We start from the raw sequence: 21,439 nt of genomic DNA, 5'->3' as shown, positions 1-21,439 counted from the left end.
TAATGAAAAAATCCAGTTAAATAACAAGAATAAGAAAATGGGAGAATAAGGACACATCCTTATTAGTGTTGAGAAGCTGGGAAAGGTGTCATCTAAAGACGAAAAACATTGAGGACTTCAGGAGAAATGAAAAGCATATAGGAGCAGCTTGGTGACAAACCTTATAGCATTGAGAAATCTGCAACCTGATACAGGCTTAAAGCAGAAACACTAGAAAAGTGAGTTTTGCCAACACAAATGTGGAAAACCCCAATTCTCAGAGACTTTGAAAAGTTGAGGTTGGTTGTCTTAGTCCATTTTGGTTGTTATAACGAAATACCATAGACTGGGTGGCTTATAAACAACTGAAATTTATTTCTCACAGTTCTGGAGGCTGGGAGTCCAGATCAGGGTGCCAGCATGGTTGGATTCTGGTGAAGGCCTTCTTCTGAGTGGCAGACCGCCTACTTCTTGCTGCATCCTCACAAGGTGGAAGGGGCAAGCGACTTCTCTGGGCCTTGTTTTATAAGGGCACCAATCCCTCATGACCTAATCATCTCCTAAAGGTCCCACCTCTTAATACTGTCACCTTAGGGATTAGGATTTCAGCATATGAATTTTGGGGGGGGGGAAGGAAATATTCAGATGGTAACAATGGTCAAAAGGTAATTAGTTACTGGATTTTAGAACAACTGTACTAGGCCTAATTAGAATAGCTAATTACAGTGTTTACTCTCGAGCTAAGCTACTAGAACTTATTTATATAAATTGGGTGTGTCTCCATCTTGGGCTTGAGGGCCAGAGAGAGAATCAGGGTTATACTTCAGAGAACTTCTAAGTGCCCCTGTGAAAGTAGGGTTCCTTCCTTCAGAAGTTACCCATCTAGCTGCTCCCCTCCATCTCTGCATGATTCTCTGGATAGCCAGCACTCTCATAATCAGCATACACTTTCATGATGGGGAGAAGAGTGATATTCACGTATATTAAAGCAGTGGTTGTTAGTGGTGGATGCCCATTAAAAGCACCTAGGGAGCTTTTCTTTTCTTTTCTTTTTTTAAAGATGATTTCTACAGTGCATCCAGAGTTGAGAACCACTGTGCTGGGGAAACCAACTTTAGCTATCAGTTCGATTAACCAAGACTCACTAAATATTTAAGGAAAATCAAGAGGGTGAAAGAGGGACACCAAGCTGAACAAACAGAGGAATTGATTTTTGAGAAAACAAATTGAATATAATAGATAAAAGATAATATTTGTTATTCAAAAATAATCCTGAAAGATTTTAGGGAATATAATTTCCATAAAATAGCAATGGGGTGCTATGAAAAAGAAACAAGAACAAGACAGTTTTTGGAAATTGAAAACATGTTTTCCGAAATAAAAACTTTAATAGCAGGCTGAATAGCAGCATGGTTGTAATAGATGACTGAATTAATGAACTAGAAGATCAGACCAAGGAGTTCTTCCAAAATGTGGTACAAAAGAACAAAGAAGAAAACTATGAGCTGTTGGACATGAAATATATATCTAGGAGGAGAACTAATACTCTAGAACTAAAATTCTGCACAATTTCAGTAAGTCTTTGGCAGAGGGGAGATGGTGGGCATTTGGTGGGTAAGAATTAGAGTGTGTTAAAACTTCTGTAGTGGTAGAAGAGGAGACCATAGATACTGTTTTTAATAGGAAGGAAATTTGTTTAAATTTAATATTAGTATATCTTAAGTTATTGATATGTGATTCCTTTTCTGTCAGCTTTATCCTCTCAGCTTTGCTTTTCTTTGTGTGTCAGTTTCATCCTCAGACTGGCTTCCCTCTTTTGCAAGATGTCTGCAAGTTCAGTATTTGGAATTACCTGCTTTCTCTTTAAATTAGAGAGAGAAAGGGCACAGCTACCCACATCATCAAAGAAAAGTCCTGAGCTTTGCTTTGATTGGATAGGTCAGAGACCAGTCACTGTTGTCAGAAAAAAAATCATTTGCCAAGACCTGCCAAGGCCTACTACTGAAGCACAAGGGCTGTGCTGGGGAGGGGTACATACCTAAGTGAAAATTGGGGAAGTTCATGGAGTGGAGAGGAGAAAATGTCTAACAAATGTCCACTACAGTATGTTTCTTAAAATTGTTAAGGATGTTTATGAATAGAATAGATATAGAAGGAAAGAAGATATTGAGGAAAATAAACAAAAAGCCAGCCAAGGAAAAGTAAAAACTTAGTGGAGGAGGGAAGAGAAAAAAAGTGAAATATGACCAAATGTAGCAATAGTTACAATAAATGTGACTGTAATACATTCTCATTTTTTTTAAAAAAGCTCTTAAATTATGTAGAAACAAATCTCCAGATTTGTGTTATTTTAGACAAATATAAACAAAATAATGCAGAAAGGTTAAAAATAAAATACATACATACTCCAGGCAAATGTTGAATGGAAGAAAATGCATAGTAACTTGTTATCAAAATTTAATTCCAGACAACAAACATTTAATTTAAAATAGTTGATAAAACTTTATACCTAAGGAGCTAAAAATACACACTCTTCTCAAATACTCATATAACACTTAACAAAAATATATCATGTAACAGGGCTACACAGAAAATCTCAAATTCTGAAAATTGAAAATTTTTTATTGCCAGTTGTAATGCAAGGAAATAGTTCTCTCCCTCTCTCTCTCTCTCTCACTCTCTCTCTCTCTCTCACTCTCTCTCTCTCTCTCACTCTCACTCTCACTCTCTCTCTCACTCTCTCACTCTCTCACTCTCACACACTCACACACACGCACACACGCACACACACACACTCTTAACAAAAGTGGAACCAAAAAGAAGAAATATAACTTCTTGGAAAGCTTTTTACTTTACCTAGGTTTGAAGAGGATATAAAAGTTGAAGTTACAAGGAAGAAAAAATCAAGGTAATAAAAACAAGCAAATCATGGAAAAAAGAAATATAAATGATTTATAACATGTGAAAGGGTATTCAGCCTCATTAGTCCTCAAGGAGATGCAGGTTAAGCAATAATAAGATATTTTGTGTTGCTTTGGACTGAAAAATTTAAAAGATGTTGATTATACCCTTTTTTTGTCAGCATTGTTTTTAATAGCAAACAAAACAAAACAAAACCCAGAAGTAAAAAAGGAAGAGGGATAACAACATTGTAAATCAACTACACCCCAATAAAAATTTTAAAAATAAAATAAAAAAGAAAGAGGGATAAAGAGTATTCATCAGTGGGTAACAGCTAAATAAATGATGGCTCATCCATGTTACACAATGCTATGCAGGTATGAAAAAGAGTAAGTTAAATTGATATGTACTTACTGGAAAGATGTCCATAATGTATTTCTAAGTAAAAATAAAGCATATTTCAGAGTGACATAGAGCATGATTTAATTTTTATAAAAAAAAGTTGTGCATGTGATAATGCATATATGTAAATAACTCTGTAGAAAGATCAAGAAAATTGATCTCAAATTTGATTACCAACTGGGAGAGGGTAGAATGAATAGGTGGTAATGGGGACTTTGATTTTCCTCCTTGAAAAAAGGGATGTGGTTAGGGGTAATGTTTATTTTTTTGTTTTTCAGTGTAGCATTTAAAAAATAATTTAATATTTAAGTGAAACTGTATACTATTTAGAAATTAATAACTTGAAAATATTACCTATCAAAATTTATGGGCTGTGGACAAAGTTGTACCTTGAGGAAATATTATAGCCTTAAATGCATTTATTAGAAAGACAAAAATTAATTCATAATGCATACATGTGGCAAAAATTAAAATTGCATTTGAAGATATACACTAGGTCTCCTGTGTACTGTGTCCCCCATTTCCCTTCCTCAAAGACAGTCCTTCCAGAGAAATTCTGTGCATCATTTATTAACATATGTTCTCCTCCCCATCCCAAAGGATAGGTATTATATACAAGTTTACTTGTAACATTTATTTATTTATCAATATTTATTTATTTATTTACTTATTTGCTAGGGCTGCCATAACAAAATACACAGGCTGGATGGCTTAAACAAGAAAAATTAATTTTCTTAAAGTTCTTGAGGCTCAAAATCCAAGATTAAGGTGTTAGCAGATTTAGTTTCTTCTGAAGCCTCTCCTTGGCTTGTAGATGGTTGCTTTCTCCTCACGTGGTCCTCCCTATGTCTGTGTGGTCTGCATTCTAATCTCCTTTTCTTATAAGGACACCAGTCATCTTGGATTAGGGCCTACCCTAATGACCCCATTTTAACTTAATTACCTCTTTAAAGATCCTATCCTCAAATACAGTCACATTCTGAAGTATTGGGCAGTAGGACTTCAACATGTGAATTTGGGGGAGATACAATACATAACAAATAAATAGGTAAATAAATAAATTTGACTATCAGTACATATAACCACATTGTATGGATGGAGCTATTAGGTTGAGTGAGAGGCCCGCGTACCGCAAAAAAACAAAATAAAACAAAACCATTGTTTTATACAAACAGTTTACTTGTGTAGCTTAAAAATAAAAATTTAAAACTGCATTCAGCAAATTACTATGCCCTTGGCTTATTTCTTTTTCTTGAAATATAGTTTCACTCAACTGCCCAGTAAAAGCAGGACTTCATTATTTCATATTCTTATATATGTCATAGCATCTCAAGGTTGACATTTATGAAAACTCCATGACTGATTGCACCGAACATGATGGTGGGAGCCAATAGACATTGTTAAAGGACGTAATATTTCTTTAACGGCAGAGAAAATTAGAACTTCTGATAGCAGTTACAGAAAGCAGAAGACAACACAGCACACTCATAAACAGCTCCTCAAGTTCCCACCAAGATGGAAAGCAGCTGCTGAAACCACATGCATAGAAGAAGGATTCTTTTGGGTGTGAAAAGCACCCCTGTGCTATTCCCACTATTAATACATATATGCCAGATTTCAAGATTTAATGAGTTGAACCCTGTAGACCAGGTAGGAGGTTATTAACCTAAAATGCTGGAGAAGATAAATGCAAATTGTAGCTCATCTAGCAAAATACAGAGAGCAAAGGTGCCTCAAAGCACTAAATAAGATGATAGCATACGTATATCCAAGATACTAAACATAAATGTTGTAATCACAATTTTGAATGACATGGAGAAATGCCCACCTTAAGTAAAAAACAGAACATAGCATTGCCTTGCCTATGGCCTAACATTTTAATGACTGTGACCCAGACCAGGAATTAATGCTTAATTGCGTTGTAATTTCCATGGATCATATTCTAGTTCAGTAGTGTAAATCATTTTGATTGGAGAGGACTAAGGATTTATTATAGATCTCATATAAAGAAATGGAACATATTTTAAAATTGCATATCTACGTAGCCACTCTTAACACATTTTAAGTAACTGTAAAATGCTTAGGAATGCGTTAAACAGCAGCAAGACAAATACCGAGATTGAAGAGATTTTTCTCAACCCATGGACAAATGATGTTTAAGCAATGTGCCATAAAATATTTTCAATTAAGACACTTTAATTCCAGCTTGAAATTTTTATAAGAATTAGGTTTTTCTCTTCATAGTATCTAAAGACACAATTAAAATTAACCTTTACCACTAATTTGCTTCTTGGTGGGAAGAAAATGCAACTTGCCACTGAAAGTTAAACTAAATCTTCTCTTAAATAAATGCCAGTACTTTTTGGTGGCTTCACATTTTCCCTGTGTTAGGGAAATTGGGGATGACTGGTAACTAAGTAGAATTTTGAAATTATATGCTGAAAGAAAGCAGATGTACAAAGTGATGAAAAAGGTGAATGGGTAGAGTTTCAAATTACCCAAAGAGACTTCTATCAAACAGTTTTTTTTTAAATTTAAGATCTTGATTGAGACATAATTCACATACCATGAAGTTTACCATTTAAAGAGTAATTCAATGGTTTTTAGTATGTTTACGGAGTTGTGCAACCGTCACCGTTATCTAATTTTAGAACATTTCATCATCCCCCAAAGACCCCCCACCACCACCTTCCTCATTAGCTTTCACTCCCCATCCTTCTCAACCCCTGGCAACCACTTTCTTTCTCTATGGGTTTACCTGTTATGGACATTTCTTATACATGGAATATATAAAGGTCATAATATATGACATTTTGTGTCAGACTTCTTTCATTTAATATAATGTTTATAATATAAAGGATCACCCATGCTGTAGCATGTATCAGTACTTACGTCTTTTTATTGCTGAACAATATTCCATTGTGTGGATATATCACATTTTATTTACTTGTCACTTGAGGACATTTCGCTTGTTCCAACTCTTAAACTATTATGAACATTGCTGCTACAAATATCCATGTACAAGTTTTTGTGCGAACATGTGTTTTCAATTCTCTTGGGTATATACCTAGGTGGAATTGCTGGATTATATGGCAACTCTGTGTTTAACTATTTGAGGAACTGCCAGACTGTTTTCCAAAGTGACCACACCATTTTACATTCCACCAGCAATGTATGAGGTAGTAGCACACTTCTGAATGTATACATATATTTTTTCCAGCTTTATTGAGGTATGATTGACAAATAAAAATTATATATATTTAAGGTATATAACATAATGCTTTGATATAAGTGTACGTTGTGAAATGATTACCACAGTCAAGCTAATTAACATATCTGTCACCTCACATAGCTAGCGTTTGTGGGGAGAACAATTAAGATTTTCTCTCAGCAAATTTCAAATATACAATACCTTATATTAACTATAGTCACCATGCTGTACATTAGGTCTTCAGAACTTTCTCAGTGTATAACTGATTGTTTGTACACTTTGACCATTTCCTCCACCCCCTGGCCCCTGGTAACAACAATTTTACCCTCTCTTACTATGAGTGCGACTTTTTTAGTTTCCACATATAAGTGAGATCATACAGTGTTTGTTTGTCTGTGTCTGGGTTATTTCATTTAGCATAATGTCCTTCAGGCTGATCCATGTTGTTACAAGTGTCAGGATTTCCCTTTTTTTAAGGCCAAATGATATATACATACACATATATATATCACATACAATATACAAAATAATACATTCATATAGTACAGTATTTTCCTTACCCATTCATCTGTCAATGGACACTTAGGTTGTTTCCATATCTTGGCTACTGTGGATGATGCTGCAATGAATGGAGTACAGATATTTCTTTGAGATAGTGATTTATTTCCTTTGGATATATACCCAGAAGTGTGATGCTGGAACATATGGTAGTTCTATTTTTAATTTTTTGAGGAACCTCCATGCTGTTTTCCATAATGGCTGTACCAGTTTATGTTTCCACCAACAGTGCAAGAGGGTTCCCTTTTCTCCACACCCTCACCAACAGTCTTTCGACTTTTTGATAATAGCCATTCTAACAGGTGTGAAGTGAGATCTCTTTGTGGTTTTGATTTGCATTTACCTGATGATTAGATGTTGAGCATCTTTTCACATACCTGTTGGTCATTTGTATGTCTTCTTTGGAAATATATATTCTTTGAATATATATATTTATTTATTTATTTATTTATTTATTTATTTATTTATTTATTTATATGGACCATTTTAAAAGTCTTTATTGAATTTGTTACAGTAGTGTTTCTGTTTTATGTTTTGATTTTCTGGCCACAAGGCATGTGGGATCTTAGCTCCCCGACCAGAGATCGAGCCTGCACCCCCTGCATTGGAAGACGAAGTCTTAAACCACCGGACTGCCAGGGAAATCCCTGAATATATACTTTTAAAAGAAACTTCAGGGAATTAAGTGGCAGTGACCTCGAAAGAGCCTTTAGAGATGCTGGTAATGTTCTGTATATTGATCAGAGTGGTGGTTACATAGTTGTATTCATGTATAAAAATGCATGAGGAGTTCTCTGGCGGCCTAGTGGTTAGGATCACAGGCTTTCACTGCCGTGGCCTCCAAAAAAGCATGGAGCAGTGAACTTACGTTAGTGACTTACTGTACGTAAGTTATATTACCAATAAAAAAGAAAAAATATCCTAACTGCATTGTCCTTTTTTCTATTTTACTGTAGACCGGGGGACTTCATTTTACTTCAGACCAGTGGTGCTAGGCTAGTTTCTTGGATTGCTATTCAAGAACCACTGATTTTAAGGTAAAATCTGAACACATTCATTAGGCATAGAAAATTCCTTTACAGTCTGGTCCAGGTTCTCTTTCTGCCCTCCACACCCCCGGCCCTCAGCAGTGAATGTGCGGAGTCCTAACCACTGGACCACCAGGGAATTCTCTAAATTCGCTTTTAAAACCTTTTTATTTTAAAAATAATTATAGACTCAAAGGAAGATACAAACACAGTACAAAGAGTCCATGTGCTCTTCACCCCGCTTCACCCAAAGGTGACATCTTTTATAAATGTAGGACAATACCAAAACCAGGAAGCTGACATTCGTTAACCTATCTTTTAATTCATCTTTCACCTTTTAACTTATTTTTTACATTCCCCGTGTTGTCCATTACAGTAGCCACTAGCTACAAGTAGCTATTTAACTTACTTAAAAATATAGAAAATGAAAAATTTTATTCCATGGTCTCACTAGCCCCATTTCAAGCACTTAATAGCCACGTGTGACTAGTGGTGACCATATGGAAAGTAGATTTTCCACTGCACAAAGCTTTTTTGGAAAGCCCTGATCTAGACTGTATTCATCTTTATTTCTGCAATTGCTAGGCAGTGTACATACTCAATCCATACTTGAACAGTTGAGTCTAGACCTACCCTCTTTTACACATGAAAAAACTTAGGCCCTGGGTTATGGTAAATAAAATGGAATATAGCTATTGAGTAGCAAATCTGAGACAGAGCTCAGGTTTCCTAAATCCAAGTTCACTGGTCTTTCCAAGTGGACCCTAATGTGTAAGCTCACCAATTTGTATCAGTTTTAGAGGAAGGAGTGTTAAAGTAATGTAATACTTTCTAACTTTGGGGTGTATAAGAATCAACAGGAAGCTTGTTAGAACTGCATATTCCTGGACCTCTCCCTCCCATGATTCTGATACATTAGGTCTGGAGTGGGGTGTAGGAATCTATATTTTAAACATAAGCTTAATCAAGACTGTGTGGTGATAATATAAGGATAGATCAGAATATAGAGCAACAGAATAGAGAGCCTAGAAACGGAACTGCACTGTTACAGATATTTGACTTTTAACAAAGATGCCATTGAAGAAAGGAAATCTTTTCAAGCAGTGGTGTTGGAACAACTAAATATCCGTATGAAAAACAAAGAACTTTGACCCCTACCTCATGCCATAAATAATATGGATCATTTACCTAAATATTATAATTAATTAGTAATTAATTTATAATTATAAACTTTCTAGAAGCAACCATAGGAGAATATCTTTGGGATGGGTAAAGGTTTTTTGGCCAGGACACAAAAAGAAATAATCATAAAAGAAAAAATTGAGGGGCTTCCCTGGTGGCGCAGTGGTTGAGAGTCCGCCTGCCGATGCAGGGGACACAGGTTTGTGCCCTGGTCCGGGAGGATCCCACATGCCGTGGAGCGGCTGGGTCCGTGAGCCATGGCCACTGGGCCTGCGTGTCCGGAGCCTGTGCTCCGCAGTGGGAGAGGCCACAGCAGTGAGAGGCTCGCGTACCGCAAAAAAAAAAAAAAAAAAAAAAAAAAAGATAAGAAAAAGTGATGTTATATTTCATCAAGAATTTTGCTCACCAAAAGGCACATTTAAGAAAATACATAGGCAGGGACTTCCCTGGCAGTCTAGTGGTTAAGACTCCTTGCTTCCTGTGCAGGGGGCGCAGGTTCCATCCCTGGGTGGGGAACTAAGGTCCCACGTGCCCTGAAGTGGAGCCAAAAAATCAATCAAATCAAATCAGAGAATCAATGAACTTGAAGAGAGAAAAAAAGAAAATAAGAAAAAGCATAGGCAAGCCACATAATAGGAGAAAGTGTTTGCAAAATATATTTCAGACAAAGGACAGGTGTCCAGAAGATATATCAGTTAATAACTCAGAATATATAAAGACTTCCTATAAATCAATAATAAAAAGATAAACAGTCCAATTAAAAAACTGGTTAAAGATATGAACACACAAAAGAAGATCTACAAATGGTTTTAATAGGCACATAAAAAGCATTCAAGGGAATTCCGTGGCGGTCCAGTGGTTCGGACACTACGCTTCCACTGCAGGGGGCATGGGCTGGATCCCTGCTTGGGGAACTAAGATGCCACAAGCTGCGTGATACAGCAAAAAAAAAAAAAAAGCATTCAATATCATTAGTCATGAAGAAGTGCAAATTAAACTGTAATGGGATACCGCTATATACTCACCAGCATGGCTAAAATTAACAGGCTGACAAAACCCAGTACTGGCGAGGCTGTGGAGCAACGAGCAATTCTTCTACATCGTGGGCGGTGCAAAATGGTACTACCACTCTGGAGAAGGTGTGACATCTCTTGGGTAAACACCTAGGAGTGGAACTTAAGGGGACATGATAAACAATTATACTTGTAGGTATTTACCGAGAGAGATGAAAGACCATATCCACAAAGAGACTTACACAACAGTGTTCTTGGGTAGCAGCTTTATTCATAGTAGCCAAAACATGGAAACAATCCAGGTGGCCATGAACAGAAAAATGAATGAACAAATTGGGTTATAAATTCACACACAATTATATATTCATACTCTGGAGTAAAGAGGAACAAACTACAAATGAATTTTAACATGTTGAGTAAAAGTTTGAAACAGGAGCATTCTCCGTTAATACATTATAAAGCTCTGTGGTGAAAAAAATGAGAAGGCTGGTCACCTCTCTGGGAGTAGGGGGAAGGCACTGATTAGGAAGGGTCATGAGAGAACTTTCTCTGATGATAATAATGTTCCGTACCTTGCTAGAGGTTGTGTCACACAGGTGTATGCATTTGTCAGAACTCTCTGAATGTTACACTAAAATCTGTGCATTTGACTAATATGTAAGCTTTACCCTGAGGGGAAAAGAAGTTTTAAAAGATGTAATTTTGATGCAGGTGATCTGAAGGCCACACTTTGAGAACCACTGGGTTTGACTGATTTCAGAAATAATTCTTTCTTACCATGAAAAACAGTAATCCATAGATTACTAATGTAACATTTTGACAATTTTCAAAAATTCATGGCACTTTAAATATTTTAAAGGGTATATTTGTATTTAGTTACATAAATATTGTATTAAAAGTGCCATTTCCTTATTAGTAGGTTAATTAATAAGTGGACAAGGATTTATGACAATATTATATAGTTCTTCATGCCAGTAAATGTTCTTTTTCAGTGTAAGGAATGCAATTTTAATATCAGGAGGTAATGGACATGGAAATAATTTTGCACTGAATTAGATTAATTGAATTGGTTAAAATGTGCTTTGAGATGGGTATTTATAGTGACATTTGGTAAACTGGATGATTTTGATTTGCCGTTATATTCCTCTTTCAGTAAACTACTGGCTTTCACCACAGTGAAGTTTATTGAATGTGTTTACTTATGTGATAGGCCTCTAGTGTCATTTACTTTAAGATTCGAGATGTTAAAAAAAATTAAAACTTTTACTTCATGTATCTTAATTGTAACATGAATCTGCAGACTTGCAAAAGGGCTACAGGGGAACAACTGGAACTGTGATATTAATGACCAAATGCTGACTCATGTGGGTATGAGGCAAATCTGACCTTACTGGTTTATAGGTAAAATTATCTGGTCAACTCTCATACCACATCCCAAACAATCTCTCCTACAGTAGAGCATCGGTCAGGTCCCTGAAATTTCACCAAGATACCTGCCTGTGCTTTCAAATTGTCCTGATAAGAACCACCTGGGGGCACTCATTAAATTTCAGATCCCTCCATCAGAGATTTGAATTCCTTCCTTAGAGATTGATTCAGTGGGTCTGGGATGGGCTGAGAATCTGTATTTTTAAACTAGTACCTTCAGATGATCAGGAATGTTTAGGAAATATTGCCCTAAAGAGGAGCTAAGTTTGTCCAAAAAAAAAAAAAGAAGGGCTTCCCTGGTGGCGCAGTGGTTGAGAGTCTGCCTGCCGATGCAGGGGACACGGGTACGTGCCTCGGTCCGGGAAGATCCCACATGCTGCGGAGCGGCCGGGCCCATGAGGCCTGGCCCGCGTACCGCAAAAAAAAAAAAGAAGAAAAGAAAAAGAAAAAAATCACCCAGAGACCTTGTTGAAAATACAGATTCCTGGGCCCTACCTAGCACTTCTCATTTGTCTGGGATGAAGCCCCCATATGTCTGCTTTTTTTTTTTTGGCCATGCTGCAAGGCTTGTGGGCTCTTCGTTCCCCGGCCAGGGACTGAACCCAGGCCCTGGCAGTGAAAGTGCTGAGTCCTAACCACTGGATCACCAGGGAATTCCCCTCCCCATATTTGCATTTTTTAAGAGCACAGACAATGTGCAGATCTGAGGGCTGTCTTCCTGGTGCCTTAGTGGTAGGTCCTCGAGTAAGTTTTCAGTCATTCGCACAAGAGAGAATGGGGAAGTAGGAGATTGAAGGAAAGATAATTTTAGAATTGAGGACAGCAGAGGGCAAGGAACACTGAGCATGCATGAGAAAGGGGAGAATCACCTCCTGGAGACTGTCCAATGGTTGCTGTGCTACCATCTTTGTGCAGGGTGGAGCACTCATAACCCACGGGGAAGTGACTTTTGAAAGCAACCAGGTTCATTAACTTTTGAGAGGTGGGGAGAATTCAGGATCATTCTGTATGCCATGGAAAATCTGCCTGCCTGCTCTAGGTTGCTAGTCCTTGTTTTCCATGCTGCTAATGGAAACCTATAAACATTCACTGATTTTTCTCTTGTGTAGTAAGAAGAAAACATAACTTATAGACCATCTTCTGGCAGAAGATGATAGATTTGGATCAGAAACGGGAGGCGTTGGAAGCCAGGAATCAAAAGTGAAGAAATTCTGCAAGCCCTTGGGTGAGAAAGGTGACAGGGATTGATTTATTTATTCACGTGTCCCGCATTGTCAGTCTATGGTTATCTAATGTGAACTTGTTTTTTAGGCTGATCTGGACCTTCATAAATGTTAGGGAGAAGGTTGGAATAAGCTGCTGGAAATGGGTCTAGAGCACACATTTCTCCTCAGGCTGTTTCAGTTAGTACTTTTCTGTCAGCACCTTGTCTGCATCTACTTCTTTCTTTCCCAGGACCCTTCCCCCTCCTTTCTAGAGCTAAAGCCTTAACCTGAAATACCTCATTAATATCCATGGCCAATGTTGATTAAATCTTACTCCAGCTAGGCACCATGCTGTTGTCCTCTCCCTGCATTATTTCATCATTCCTTTCTTGAAACAGCCCAATAATCTAGATAACTGTGATTATGATCCACTTTCGAGATGAAGCATCTGAGGTTCCAAGACGTTACATAACTTGCCCAGGACCTCACAGCTAGGAAATGGCAGAACCAGATTTTAAACTCACGCTGACTTCGGTTCCTTACTTGCTGCCTTCTTTTTCTCTCAAAGAGAAAATAGGAAACTGCTCTTGCAGCCTCCTCCAGTGTATCAGAACAGGTATCCCGACTTGACAGACCTCTTTTGAAAAGTTGTCAATCCCTGGGATTTAAAAGCATTAAAGTTGTCATTACAAAATTCTGAAAAATCAGAAAAGAGAAAGAAGTCACCCATAATATTCCTGGCCTTATATAACTGTGATTAATATTTTAATGTATTTGCTTTCAGGCTTTTTTGGCATAGGTGTATATTTCCATATTGTACATATATTCTTTAGTATCATGGTATTTTAAATATAAATAGAATTTTCAAACTCAGATTTTTAACGATTCTCAAGTGGTAATGTTTAAGACTTCTAGCAGTTTGAAATGAAAGAAGCCTGGCAAATGAGTGAATGAATAAATGAATGAATGCTTGCTTCCACGTATGGAATATTATTTATTTGTGTACTTGTCGCTTTTGTTTTTTCTGCATTCAGAGAGGAGGACCATTGTTTTAAATTTTGTGTCATGAACAAACAGTATCATGAACAAAGAACATACTCTCCCAACAAGTGTGTTTTACCTGTCTTTCCAGGTCTTGCTCAAATCTACACCCCCTTTAGGCTTTTCTTGATTTCCAAACCTAAAATGACCTTTCTCTCCTCCAATCTTCTCAAGCACTTTCTGGCTATACCTCACATTTGACATTCACCATGTTCTCCACCTGCTGGTTATAATATTTTTTGTCCTATCTTCTTGTACTTATCTACAACACCTAATCCAGTGCTTTTTCATGATGTCACTTTTATTTCTTAGCGTCTTGGTATTCAAACCAAATTGCTATTAATCAGTTTCTCCAGGATACTAGAATGCCTTTAGACTTTCTGACATGTCTTTCCATGCCTTGTAGGTTCCTATCACTGTAACCATGCCAGAAATGACAGAGAATGAGACTCCTACAAAAAAGCAGCACAGGTATGAAGACACAATCCAAAAATAATATAGTTTGGCAGATAAGAGGCAGAATTAGTCCCCACTTTGCTAAATAGGTAGTCCTTTAGGGAACTTTCATTTGGATGCCTAGAAAACCATTACTCTTCAAAAATAGGTGTGGATAAATATAAATAGATTTACTGAAAGGGGTACATAATTAAAATTTACCTGTCCTTTAAATTCTACTAGCAGTGTAAGGAATAAAATGACTATCAGTAGTTAAAATAGTATAATACCTAATCTATGCTAAATGTTTAGTTTCTCCTGAAATTTTTACTTGCATTCAGTATTAGTCTTTGTGGTGGATACTAAGTTCACTTAGGCTGCAGTCAGTTTCAACAGACATTTTGTGACATTACAAACCATTAATGCCAATATGCACATTAGTACAGTATTAGTTCTGGTTCTTTGTATAATACCTCCTTCAAACTTTCTAGCATTTTGGGCAATGTTTCTGCTTAGAATTGCATGGCCAACGCTTCCATTATTAAATATTAAAATCATTATTTTCTTTCCTTACCAAATAGCTATTAAAGAATTCTTATGTATTGAGTAATTGTACATAAAAGGGAAAATTGGTGTTTTTAGTAGATTAGCTTTTAAGAAAATGTAAGAGTTTGGATAACCTAAGGTACATAAATGCAAAAGATGGCTCAGATGCCAGTTGTTAGTGCGTGAGTGCTAGTGACTACCACACTTCCCTCCCTGGGGATTACAAGTTTCTTCTGTACCATTGCTTGTTTTCTGTACATACTCATCCCTACCCCTGGCCAGGTGCCAGAGCAAACATCAGAAATCACCTACAGGGACTTTCCTGGTGGTGCAGTGGTTAAGAATCCACCTGCCAATGCAGGGGACATGGGTTCAAGCCCTGGTCTGGGAAGATCCCATATGCCCCAGAGCAACTAAGCCCGTGCGCCACAACTACTGAGCCTGCGCTCTAGAGCCTGTGAGCCACAACTGCTGAGCCCGCGAGCCACAACTACTAAAGCCCGTGCGCCTAGAGCCCGTGCTCCGCAACAAGAGAAGCCACTGCAATGAGAAGCCCATGCACTGCAACAAAGAGTAGCCCCCGCTCACTGCAACTAGAAAAAGCCTGCGTGCAGCAATGAAGAGCCAATGCAGACAAAAATAAATAAAATAAAATGAAATAAATTTATAAAAAAAAAGAAATCACCAACAGTTGACGCTTGAACAGCATGTAGCTAGGGGTATAGCCAGACTTCCTGTTCACAGTTCTCCATATCCATGGATTCAACCAACTATGGATCCTGTGGTACTGTAGTATTTACTATTGAAGAAAATACAAGTATAAGTGGATCCGTGTAGTTCAAACCCATGTTGTTCAAGGGGCAGCTGTACTTGGCACATCACTTAGAGAGCTGACTAGCCCCTTAAGTACATTTTTCAAATAGGTAAGATTTTCAATGATTGACTTACTTCCCAACCAATGACTTCTGGGTATGGAAAAATGGAGAATTGTAGTTACTTTGAGAAAATTGTGAATTCTAACTTTATATTGATGTATCTGCAGTTAGGTTTTTATACCATAATATATTATTAAGAAAATTTTCCTTCAAATGGTTTCTCATTGATACAACAAATACAAATTCATAAAATTAATTTTTATGGTTCTCAAAATATAACGTAAAATGTTTTCCTATTATTTTCATGTTCCTTTTATCTGTACTTTTTGTTTCAGAAAGAAAAATCGGGAGACACACAATGCAGGTAGAAACAGCAATTTAAGTTTTATTTGTTAGCACTTTTTGCATTCAAAATGAAATTATACTGCAGTTGATTGTGTTTTTATGTTATAAGCACAGAATCATTATTCATTACATTTTAGGAAAGTGTTCCTTTATTGTTTGGGTTACTTTTTTTTTTTGCATTTTTTATATTGAAGTATACTTGTGCAATGTTATATAAATTACAGGTGTATGACATAGTGATTCAAACTTTTAAAGGTTATATTCCATTTATAGTTATTATAAAATATTGACTGTATTCCCTGTGTTGTACAATACACCCTTGTATCTTACTTATTTAATACAAAATAATTTGTTCTATATTGTTTTTAGTTGACAAAATACTCCCTAAGTCTCATGAAGATGGCTTATCATTTTCTGATTCACAGTCTATTAAATAATTTAAGGATTAATATACCCCTGGAGCTAGTGTTTTAAGTGATTTCACCCACTGAGGAATTCCAGATATACTCCTCCTGAAAAGAGTGAAGAGTATGTACCTCTGCAGAAATTCTAGAGTGGGCTAGCTGCCTACAGGAGTAGGGAAGAAATGGGGAGCAGCTGTAAATCTTAAAGGTACTTGAAATGTGAACAGTCTTAAATTAAGCTGTGGAGTTCTCAATTATAAGAAGAAATGTAGAAAAAAATATTTGATTTTTATCTCAAACGTCAAAATTATAGGCCACAGCCAGGTAAACATGTATAGAAGTAATTGTGCATACATTGACAATTTGGTACATTTTTAACATTTTATTTTCCATCAGGGACTACCGTCAGATCTAAAAATATATATTTTAGACTCAATTTCTATTACTCTATAAATAATCTCTTCCCTTCCCTAAGGAAAGGACCCTGGGGAAAACTTTATCTATGGAAAGTTGTGTTGAACACTGGTAGGACATTGCTGTTCCCCAGAATGGGAGTTTACTACCTTTGAACTCCCTTTTATCACTGTGGATAGAGTCTTAATGTTGTTGTTCTTGTTGTTTTATCTACACACATTAAAAAATATGCTCTTAGATAACAGCAAATACTATTGTTAGAGAATTCAGAAGAAAGGTGAGCTATAGTTTATTGCTTTGTGGGTTTTTTTTTTTGGCCACATCAATAAATCTAATTTTTTTGGCCATATGAACTAAATCTTTTTATTAGAATCAAATGTCACATGGGACCATAAATATGTCCTGATAGTAATTTATTAAGAGAGAGTAAATGGATGTCATTGAAAGGATGTTCTTACTGCTAGATTATGAGGCAAAAAGTATATATTTTGAAAAACAAGACCTACTTATGCTATATCTGAAAGATCATCCTCTTAGAAGCGCTGAAGTCCTTTGTAAAAAGGAAGGTTTTAGAAAACTAACAGAAAGTAGACTGATTTTTCTATTTACAGTGTCTTATAGAAAAACTATCTAGATCATCGCTTGTATCTTCTTGCCCCTTTCATACAACTTTTAAAGTTGTAGCACGGAAGCCTGGAACATTGCTCAGTTAATTGAGAAGTTGTCAGTTGTTCAGCTTCTTAGATGGGCCAAAATGAACAGCACAGACCCCATAGAAAAAAATAAACCAGTGCCTTTTCTTGTCTATTTTAAGTCACAACTAATAGCCGTTTCTATTCCAAAAATGCCTTCTAGTCAGCCTAAAAGGTGTGTTAAAGTTCTTTAATCTGTCTAGAAAGGTCTAATTTGCCCATTTGCTATAAAGAAGCAGCTTTCTAGTAACATAGCTAGTGGGTTCTTGTAATTTAGTTATCATTAGAATCTCTAATAATTACTTGAAATATAATAATGGCCTAAGAGTAATGTAGTATTAGCACATTGTGTTTATAATTTGAATTTAATTATTATAGATTCCATTATTTTAAATCCTCATAAATGGTATGGCTTATATTGATTTCCATAACACTAAACCTAGAATATGACATTCTTAGAAATCTTATTGTAGTTATTCGTATTCAGTAGATACTATTTGATAAGACTTTCTTAGGTATTTCTTTACCTAAAATTTCTTTACCCAGGGAGAATGAGACACTTTGGCAGTAGTATTGTAAGGTTTGATAAATGAATTTTTCCTCTATCTAGTGGAGAGGCATAGAAAGAAGAAAATCAATGCTGGGATAAACAGAATAGGAGAGCTGATCCCATGCTCCCCTGCGCTGAAACAGGTAAGAAATCCACTCATACTTTCACCAATTGCTTGTGATCAGATAATTCGCTAAGTTGTTTCTGTGCTCAGAATGATTATTTTTGTTCCCTGCCATTAATGGTTTTTTAGAGTTAATAATTGCCTCATTGTTTTTCATTTGCTCAATTTTCTATATACCTGCCTATCTTTAATTCTTTCCACACCTCCAACAGTCTCTTACTACAGTTTCTATATGGTCAAATTGCCACATAATTTCCATGTTCCCAATTTTCCCTTTGAACCTTTACTTCTGGAACCCTCTACCCTTCCTTTTCAATCTCAATTAGTTGGTTTCTTTCAACTCTTCTGTTTTTAATTTCAGCTCTTATATTTTTAATTTCCAAGTCTTTTTTTTCTTATTCTCTTTGTTCCTTTTCATACATTTTTTTTATGGATATAATATCATCTCAGCTTTGAGACTATTATATAGGGTTTTGGTTTTTTTAAATGTTTCTTCTATTTTCTGTATTGTCTTTGTTTCTTCTGATTTCCTTTTCCCCTCCTCTGTTTTGATGTTTTGTCTTTCTTTGTGGAGACATTCCTTAAATGTTTAATGATACTTAGCTGTCTTTTTCATATTTGAGAACGAGGCATTAAAAAGCTGATGGAACAGGCTTGTGTTGGTGGTCCTAACTGTCCGGTGATTGGCTAGTGAGCTGATGTTTTTGTTATTGTTGCTGAACTAAACAATATCAGTATTTGTAGATTTCTTCTTTTGGGGTTAGCTATTAATTTTTATTTTCCGGAGAAGGATCCTTCAGCACCCTACCTAGGAGTGGGAATGGTGGGAAAAGAACGATAAGGCTCATTGCCATCTTTCTGGGAGCTGGGCTGGGGAAGGGGTGCTGGAGAGTCTCATGCTTTAGAAGGCAGGATTTTACTTTACCTCCCTGTTTTCATTTAGGAGCCTCATCTTGTCCACTTCTGTGCCAAGTAAGTATCCTTGAGGCTGAAATCTTCTGGTTCAAATTTCACAGAAAATAAACTTGTCTCCTGTGGTTGGGGAAGAGGGGAAGTCATCCAGCTGCATAGGATGTGTGTGTGTGTGTGTGTGTGTGTGTGTGTGTGTGTGTGTGAGTGTGTGTGGTTCTTATTACTGCAAAAGAAGAATCTTTCTATCAGTCCCCTCAGTTTTAACCCATGCCTCACCCCACCTTCTGGGATAGCTGGAGCTTCCCAGTCCCAAACCATCCCAGGCTTTTGGTGGGGAGGGCCAGATCAATGTGTTCACTTCACAACACTGTCTCCCTCAGCAAGGTCTTACAATTCAGTTTCTTTTCATTCTCCCCTACAAGATGGTACCTAGTCTTGCATAAATGTGCTTTTTAGTCTTTTTAAAAAGGTACTTTCTGTTTCCTTAACACACAGGCAAACTTAAGGGCAGGTACTATGTCTTCTGATTGTTTTTCTTTCTCCACATATCAATGTATAGTAGCTGCTCACTAAGCACTGGTGTTTGCCCAATAAAATGTTCCTCCCCTTGGCTTTTATTCCTACAAGTTTATCTGAAAGGAAACCATAATCATTTCTCTTTCTTGGTGCCCTAGAATGTGCAATGGAAGTCAGTATTTGGTCTCCAGAAGCTGAATAGATTTAGATTTTCTTAACTATTGCCGCATGTCCCCACCCCCATCTGCAGTAGAGAAGCAGTAGGTGGGCATTATCAGGTTCTGCCTTTGTCTCGACATTTGCTTCAAGAAAGGACACTATCTTAGTTTCTTTCTCTAAAGTACGGTGTTTCCTGGGTTATACTGGATTTCTGATGGGACCCAGCCTAAGGGACCCAAAATTGTAACTTGCTGAACCAAAGCCCTAAATCACCGACTCCTACATGAAGAGAGCTATCAGATAAAGTACTGGAGATATTTAATAGTATAAACACTGGGTAGAGCTTAAACATTCACTGTAACATTTTTAAAAGCTGAAGAATAAAAAAAACGAAATTCCTCTTTCATAGCTTAAGTATTTATCAGTAATAGACTGGTAAACAAAATAAATACAGCCTTTAGAAAGTATAGCATAGATATAGATACATGCACACACATATCACATCTTATTTATCCATTCATCTATTGATGAGGACTTAGGTTGTTTCCATATCTTGGCTATTGTAAATAATGCTGCAATGAACATAGGGATGCATATATCTTTAGGAATTAGTGTTTTTGTTTTCTTTGGATAAATATCCAGGAGTGGAATTGCTTGATTGTATGGTCATTCTATGTTTAATTTTTTGAGGAGTCTCCATACTGTTTTCCATAGTGACTGCACCAATTTACATTTTCACCAACAGGACATGCAGGTTCCCTTTTCTTCACATCCTCGCCAACACTTCTTATTTGTTGTTTTTGGGTTCTGTTTGTTTGTTTTTTCTGTTTTTTAAAATTATTTATTTATTTATTTGGTTGCTCCAGGTCTTAGTTGTGGCACATGGGATCTTCGTTGTGGCATGCGTGATCTTTAGTTGTGGCATGCATACTCTTAGTTGTGGCATGCATGCGGGATCTAGTTCCCCAACCAGGGATCGAACCCAGACCCCTGCACTGGGAGCACGGAGTTTTACCCGCTGGACTACCAGGGAAGTCCCTGTTGTCTTTTTGATAACAGACATTCTGAAAGGTGGGAGGTGATATCTCATTGTAGTTTTGATTTGCATTTCCCTCATGATACTGATGTTGAGCATCTTTTCATGTGCCTGTTGGCCATCTGCATTTCCTCTTTAGAAAAATGTCTACCCAGATCCTCTGCCCATTTCTTAATTGGGTTGTTTGGTTTTTGATATTTAGTTGTATGAGTTCTTTGTATGTTTGGATATTAACTCCTTATTGGATATATCATTTGCAAATATCTTCTCCCATTCAGTAGGCAGCCTTTTTGTTTTGTTGATAGTTTCATTCACTGTGCAGTAGGTGGGCATTATCAGGTTCTGCCTTTGTCTCAACTTTTGCTTTATGAAAGGACACTGTCTTAGTTTTTGTTTGATGTAGTCCCTTTCGTTTATTTTTGCTATTGTTTCCCTTGCCTGAGGAGACCGATCCAAAAAAATATTGCTACAATTTATGTCAGA

The 21,439-nt window shown here is 36.8% G+C and overlaps 1 protein-coding gene across 3 annotated transcripts in view; it reads left to right on the top strand.

Moving 5' to 3' along the window:
- Positions 1-21,439, top strand: part of LOC309962466 (basic helix-loop-helix domain-containing protein USF3) — a 44,087-nt gene that overhangs the window by 7,142 nt on the left and 15,506 nt on the right. The window contains exons 1-5 of one of the 3 annotated variants that reach the window (XM_082840329.1): positions 428-468; positions 12,812-12,927; positions 14,355-14,419; positions 16,140-16,168; positions 18,270-18,352. In XM_082840329.1, the coding sequence (XP_082696455.1) occupies positions 14,373-14,419; positions 16,140-16,168; positions 18,270-18,352 (159 nt within the window). In that variant the 5' untranslated portion in view covers positions 428-468; positions 12,812-12,927; positions 14,355-14,372. Of the gene's footprint in view, positions 1-427; positions 469-12,811; positions 12,937-14,354; positions 14,420-16,139; positions 16,169-18,269; positions 18,353-21,439 lie in introns of those variants that run through there. The other 2 variants (XM_082840328.1, XM_082840330.1) reach the window with 2 other exon arrangements.

Source organism: Leucopleurus acutus (assembly GCF_964270905.1).
Source record: "Leucopleurus acutus genome assembly, chromosome: 5".
In the NCBI taxonomy this organism is placed as follows: Eukaryota; Metazoa; Chordata; class Mammalia; order Artiodactyla; family Delphinidae; genus Leucopleurus; species Leucopleurus acutus.
This window is presented reverse-complemented; position numbering and strand designations above follow the sequence as displayed.